Below are 7,527 nucleotides of genomic sequence, written 5' to 3'. Positions count from 1 at the left end.
ATCCTCCACAATTTAAATAGACAAAAAGATATAATTAGCTAAATTATATTAAAAACATCCACAATGTTATAAGCGTTCCACTAGTGCTTGTAGCACGTTATCTTTTGTGAGATCATCAATAAATGTCCATAATGTCGGTGCAATGCCATTATTAGGCCTAGGCTACTTTGTTGATATGGTGCTGAAATGTATACATTTCGGCCATTTGAAAATAACAGATCTGCAAGTTTGTAGATCTGCTATTTTTTAAAGATACTAATACATTTTATACATTTGTAAACTTGTGAAACGGGACATTCTGCATAATGAGTACTTTCTACTTTTGGTACCTTAAGTACATTTTGATGAGTATTTCTACATGCAGTATTGATACTTGTACTTAAGTAAAACTTTTGAGTTTTTTTTCCACCACTAGGGGTGCCACAAATGCGAACAGTAGCAACGTCCCCCACACATTTTTTGTGTCCTGTTAGCTACACCCCACGACTGACACTAGGCAACCCAGCCCGGCAGAGATATGTGCTCTGCAGAGTTCCCCTTTCCGGTTGTGTGTCCGTGCGTGTGTCTGTGTGTTTGTAACAGGCAACAGGTTTCCATTGTTCAATAAGCCTGGTTGACTGGTAGAAAAAGCGGTCCCATAGTCAGCCGGCTAATCCGGGCCTTGAGGCTGTGGTATCACTGGCCAGATAGTAGCAGTTGAAACAGTCTACTCTGTGGTTCGGGTGGCTGGAGTCTTTGATAATCTCCTCTTACCCAATCACATTCTCCCCTTGATTCTCCATGTATCTATCGCTTTATCTCTCTCTCTCTCTCTCTCTGGGAGTGCTGTTACCCACAGGGTAATATCTCCACCACTCATGAGCTCTGGTTGTGTCTTTCTGTAGAGGTAATCACCACCGTGGCACAGTTCCTCTTCATAAGCACACTTAAGCCCTATATACTTTGTTTTACGATGAATAGCGAAAATAGCTTATCTACAAGCTCACTGAGCTTGAAATCTTTGTACATTTTTGCCTACAATGACATGCCCAAAATAGGGACACTAGGGTCAAAGTGGTTAAACATGAATGCAATGCTATGTGGTACAAATTTAAAAAGTGTGGTCAGTCCTCTGTTGTTACACTTATCTAGTTCTTGCAAATACATTTTTAGCAAAAAATGACCTCAACAAATATAGAACAGAGGTGGGAGCAAAGCAAATGGGGTGCGTTTATATGAGGCCACATATTGACCTCTCTGCCCTGTCCTCCTGGGAACGGTTTGTCCCCGAGCGTGATCAGCGTGTGGATTCGCTAATGCTTGATTTATCATCCGCCAAATGATGGTGTCGCATGCCCAAAATAGCCAATCTACAAGCTCACAACACATCTCGGATGCGAGGTGTTGTGAACTTGTTGATCGGCTATTTTCAGCCTCAACCTTCAGGCTCCCCCGAGTTGGCAGGCAACCGGCTGTTCCTACTCAGCCAGCACACATGGATGTGAATGCGCACGCTGCCGGTGGACACACCAGTGGCGTGCACAGACATTTTGAGGGGCAGGTGCTCAAGTAAATTATAGTTTTTTTTTGTTTACTTGGTCTGCTCTTTTTTCCCTCTACACCTATACCTCTTTGCCAAAAATAGACGAATTTTGGCTAAAGTTCTCCTCAGAAAAGGCATGCTAGGTTTCGAGTGGTTATGGTAAAAAGAAAAATCATATCACATAAAGATTTGGCAGACCCCCTGTAGTAACTCTGAGGACCCCCTAGGGGTCCCGGACCCCCTGTTGAAGACCCCTGCTGTAAACTGGGAAAAAAAGCTTTTTTTCCCTTTTTTTCAAAAGGGCACTTCTGGTCAAGAGGGCAGAGGGCAAAGGGCAGGTGCTCTAGCACCACCTAGAGTCTATCTGTGCACGTCCCTGGGACACACGCACGGTAGGCGTATAACAGGCACATGGATTATGCTCTGTCTCTCCGGCCACACACGCACACATGCAGGATTAAACAACATATTTTCACTCTCACCTTGTACTATAGTGACCATCACCACCCATCCTCGTCAACATGTGTTCAACAGGACCGTCTAGTCGCATAAAAGTATGATGCAGGGGAGTCGTGTCAAACTGGTGCCTGATGGTCAAATCCTGTCAACCTGTTTGACGCAACGCTTGTGAGAATGTGTTGGATTCAGCTCTATAGTGCAATTTATTCAATGGCAGACCTACATTGAGCTTTGCTGCGCATGCATATGCACACATACAAAACTGGTAAAATCTTGAGTTGTATAGCTACTAGGGCATGATATTAAGTCCAAATTTAGTCTAACATCGTTATGCTTCTGTGCTTAAATTTCTGTGCACAGGCTGTTAATGCTCATAATGCAACAGGTTCTTCCTTCATTTTGGGGTTTTCTTTGTCAGTCAGTCTATAAATACATCCATGGTGTTATATGCATCATGCTATCATGTACAGTATGCTCCTAGCTTCAGCTTTATGTCAGCCAATCTGATCAAAGTGAAGTGACATGCTATGCGCACACACACAAAAACACACGCACGCGCGCGCACACACACACACACACACACACACACACACACACACACACACACACACACACACACACACACACACACACACACACACACACACACACACACACACAGTTTGTACCTCTGGGGTATTGAATTAGCCTGCATCTCGATGTTCTCCCCGATCCTTACATTTGTTGCGTCAGCAGAAAATCCTAAATAAACCTATTAACAGCCTTCTCCTCGGTAATGCAGTAAAGAGGCTTTTGATCTGATGGGCCGATGGGTTTATCTCGGTCCATAAAGTGCACGATACCGAGGCTTTTTGTGGTGTGTGAGGTGGGGGGATAAAGGCAAATAAATAGCTTTGCCTTGGCATGGCTGGTCAGATATGCACACTGCCACTAGCATGAAATTGGAATTTTACAATTGCATACTTACATGGCTGCACTATGCTGCTAATGCGTCTCAGACAGATATTGTTTCCTTAAAGGAGGAGTTCACCCAAAAAATTACTTATTTTCTATCAATTCCACACGTCATGAAGCCTTGAATTCATGGATGTATTTTTGTTTTTCTGGCATTCCTAAGCCAATAATTTGATGACCGGGTGTGTATCCGGTAGGAGACACAAATAATCTACTTTGTGTCTCCTACCGGCTAATGTATCCGGTGGAGACGGGAATCAAATTATTGGCATAGGAATGCCACAAAAACAAAAATAAATCCATGGATTCAAGGTTTCATGGGGTGTGCAATTGATAGAAAATAAGTATTTTTTTGGGTGAACTACTCCTTTAAACCCTCTATTCTTAGTGAAAAGGACCTGAGTTGCAACCGATGCAACTACACTAAATCTGATCTACAAGGCCACAACGCGTTGCAAGGTGACACGTCGAGCTTGCAGATCTGTTATTTTTGGCAAACGTTGCCCCCAGAATGGCGATGCTGGGGTTCAAGTGGTTAATTCCTGGCCGCATAACTCCCCCCCTTTCACAGTGTATCAGTCTATTAGTCTATTAGGTTGTGCATGATTCGATTTTTACGCACATATAAATTCATTTATATAGTCTTATTGTTCAGTGGATCACCACTGAACAGTATTGTATTTTTTGATGCAAGTATACATTTGTTTTATACAGCATTATTGTTCAGTGGATCACCGTATGCCATGGTGTGGGTTAACCCCGATTGATGAGTCACTTATTTAACTTTATAGCAGGAGAACTAGAAGAGGAAACAACAGTAATAACGTTATGAGTATAGACCCCTTAACAGACGACGTCATACTGGTTGCAAATGAAACCCATTCTGTCAGGTCTCGCTAGGGCGTGCAGCACTAGCCAACACACAAGAGGGGGTTGGGGTGCGCTATAGCAGTACTTTGTTTTTGTTCAACAGACTTGGCAAACCAAAAATTACATAATTTAACAGTGAACCACTACCAACAGTTTAGCAGAAAGAAGGTGGCCATAGACATGTTACAATGAAACACAGACTCAATAGTCTACAGTTTATAATATAGACTGTAGACTGTAATAAGTCTGTGTTTCATTGTAACATTGTTTTCAACTTAATTAAGTGTTGACGTGACCCAGCACTTTTTGGAGATGGAAATAAGTGCTTTAGCCTTGCAGAGGGCCCTGCCCGCCCCTTCATTATCAACATAATTTGTCAACAAAATCAAGCTAGAGTGGAACTTCTAACATACCGGAACCATTTACTCATCTTGTCTATCTGACTTCTGCCTCCCTGAATCTGGTTTGACTAATATTAAAGCTACACTATGTTACTTTAGTGATTTTTCATATTTTGACCAATCTGTATGGTAGTATGTTAAAGGTAGGGTAAGTGATTTTCTTTTGTTAAAATAAGTGTTAAATAGCTCTAAATTCTGATAGTACGCATTGCTATAGAGTGTCTGATCAGTAACAGGAGTCTCCATGTCTCTCCAGCTCTTTATAAAACAGAAAATGCATTTTCATTTCATTTCCAGTTGTATCCAATAAGGATAGAGAACTCAGTCAGAATACAGATTAAACAAGTGAAATTGGAAGTGATGACACTAAGAAATGAGCTGACAAAATGGGAACTGGAACACTATAAAAATTAAGCTGATAAATGGGTACTCTCTTCTGATTGGCTGAAATATTGTCACCTACCAAAAAATGTATTTTCTGTTTTACTATCACAATATAGTGCTTTAACCTTTTAACAAAATACTTTTTGTTTTAACCAAAAAATATCACTTACCCTACCTTTAAGCAAGGGACAATCAAAAGGGAGCCGGTCAATTTCTCTGCTCATTTCTCAATAATGACCAGCTCCCCATTGATTGTCCCGCATATTACACAGCTACCACTTAAAAGAAATGAATCAATTGACCCAAAAGTAAGGTATGCAGTGCAACATCGGCTTGTAAAGCATTGGTAGTAAGTGTTGATCAAATATGAATCAATATTCTGGCAGGCTCCATTATCAGTGGGGGAAAAAATCAGCACTAACATAGCGTAGCTTTAATTTATCTGAAAACTCTACAACTCCACTTTAGATACTGTAACACCTGTTAAATCTAAAATTAAGCATATAGTGTCATCTCCTTGGATCACTGAGAATATCCACAGTTTTAGAAGAAAAGAGAATGTCGGAGGACTGAATGTAGTTGGGGAAACACATGGCTCAAGGTTCCCTACCTACAGTTGGATTATTAGTCATTTTGATTAATTTCTGCGAAATGATTCTTTTCAGTCAAACTTTACATAAACTCTACCACAAAGCCTCTGCTAAAAGAACATAATTATTTATTAACATTAAAATGAGGTATACAGAGCTACTTTTTAATAGCAAACATTTTCAATAACTAAGAAACCTATCAAAACATTTATATATATATATATATATATATATATATATATATATTTTAAAAAAGAAAGTATACAATGCCTGCATAAAAAAAGTCCAAAGTCCCCGTTTTTAAAACAATAATAGCCATCAAACCAACTAAAAAATAACTAAACAGCCCAATTCCAACACAAAATTAAGTGCTGTATTCTAGTCATACCATATCGCATATTGTCATCAAAACTACAATAATAAAACTATAATACATTCAGCAGCAGGTATGGACATTAGAAATCTGTTTATTCATTTTTTCATTACAAAATGAATAAAAGTATACAATCTTTGACTGCCTAAAAAGTCCAAAGTCCCCGTTTTTAAAACAATAACATAGCCATCAAACCAACTCAAAATGAACAAACCGCCCAATTCCAACACAAAATTAACCCTAACCCTCTGCATTCTAGACATACAATATCTAAAATTGTCATCAAAACTACAATAATAAAAACTACAATAATAAAACTATAATATATTCAGCAGCAGGTATGGTCATTAGAAATCTGTTTACAAACCAACAGCTTTTTTTCCCATTATGATTTTCTTTTTTTTAAACACACATTTGGAAACACAAGGTAATATACAGTTTGTCAATTTTGGTACATCTTAAAGGAGTAGTTCACCCAAAACATTTCTTATTTCCTATGAATTACACACCCCATGGCATTTTGTCGCATTCCTAAGCCAATAATTTGATGATAAAAATAAAGACCCTAATGTATCCGGTAGGAGACACAAAGGACACTCTTTGTGTCTCCAACCGGATACATTAGGGTTTAGGAAATTATTGGCATAGGAATGTGACAAAAACAAAAAAATCTCCATGAATTCATTGCTACATGGGGTGTGTAATTGATAGACATAAGTATTTTTTGGGTGAACTACTCCTTTAAAGTGTGTCTGTGTGATACATACTGTAGTTATCTCTCTCTCTAAAAATCTAACTGGTGTGTTCCAGAGTGACGCAGACCTTCTTTGGCAACACTTTCAGAGGGAGAGGATTGTAATTGACAATAACTGGAAAGAGCCTCTCAGTGAGATTGCGTCTGAGGGTGAAGGTATGTAGGTGTGTGTTAGAAACAGGATCAGTGAAGTACAGCTTTCCTTTGAGCCAGTCCAGCTGGACCCTGATCCTCTGGGCAGTCTTGTTTATGGACAGATTAGTGGATGCTCCTGATGAGCGTGCTTTGTATTTACCATCACAGAACTCTAGTAACCAGAATTTACCCCATACCTTCAGGTAACTCTGTTCTGACACACCCAGTGCCCAGGATGTATGGTCTACAACCTCAACATCCCAGCTGTGAGTCCCAGAGTCAAAGCCCTCAGAACCTTGGACAAAGAGATAGCTGCACCTCTCTGGGTTGTCAGGAAGCTGCTGTGTTGCTCCACCAAGTGTCACACAGGTCAGGTCATCAGACAGGATCAGTTCATCATAGGCCGTGTTGGGGTCCAGAATCACAGGAGTGTAAGAGACGATCTCCTTCATCTTGTCCCAGACACTGAAGGACAGGTTACCCAGGTGTTGGGCCACATCCATCAGTGTTCCTGAGACTGGCTGTGGGTCCGGCAACTGGACCATGAGCTGGATATTTTCCTCTGTGGCCTTGTAGTTCTTCAGGAAGGAGACGTCATTGTAGTCTTCCAACTGGTCCTCAGCGGCTCTGATTGAATCTGAAAGGGTCATCATCTCTCTGTTCAACCCCTCGATCTTCTCCTTCATCACCTGACTCTTCTGTGCCTCTTCCTCCCTCATTGAAAAGAGCCTGGCATCCTCTTCCTTTTGTAGGAACTGTCGAAGATTCTTAAAGTGCTCCTTAATCTGCGTCTCTATGTGCTGGGCCTGGACCTTCATGCGTTTTTCTGTTTGGTACCAGTTTGATTTAACTTCATCAAGGGACTTCAATTTCTCCTGTACGGACATCAGGTCTTTATTCAGTTGCTCTCTAAGATCCACAGCAGCTTCATCGATGGGTCTAATCCTGTGGTTGATGTGTTGTTTAGAAACCTGACACAAGAGACAGATCGGCTGTTTGTCATCCAGGCAGAAGAGCTTGAGTTTCTCTTCATGTGTAACGCAGAGAACACTCTGATGTCTCTCCTCCAAGAATATCTTACACAT

General features: G+C 40.6%; 1 protein-coding gene across 1 annotated transcript; it reads right to left on the bottom strand.

Annotated features, from left to right (window-relative positions):
- Window positions 1-6,345: 6,345 nt before the first annotated feature.
- Window positions 6,346-7,527, bottom strand: LOC311039614 (E3 ubiquitin-protein ligase TRIM35-like; the record flags this gene model as incomplete). Its single annotated transcript, XM_084049553.1, has 1 exon — window positions 6,346-7,527. The coding sequence occupies one exon, from the start codon at window positions 7,525-7,527 to the stop codon at window positions 6,346-6,348; it is 1,182 nt and encodes a 393-aa protein (XP_083905679.1).

Source organism: Gymnoscopelus microlampas (genome assembly GCF_963454915.1).
Source record: "Gymnoscopelus microlampas genome assembly, chromosome: 23".
NCBI classification, from domain to species: domain Eukaryota; kingdom Metazoa; phylum Chordata; class Actinopteri; order Myctophiformes; family Myctophidae; genus Gymnoscopelus; species Gymnoscopelus microlampas.
This window is presented reverse-complemented; position numbering and strand designations above follow the sequence as displayed.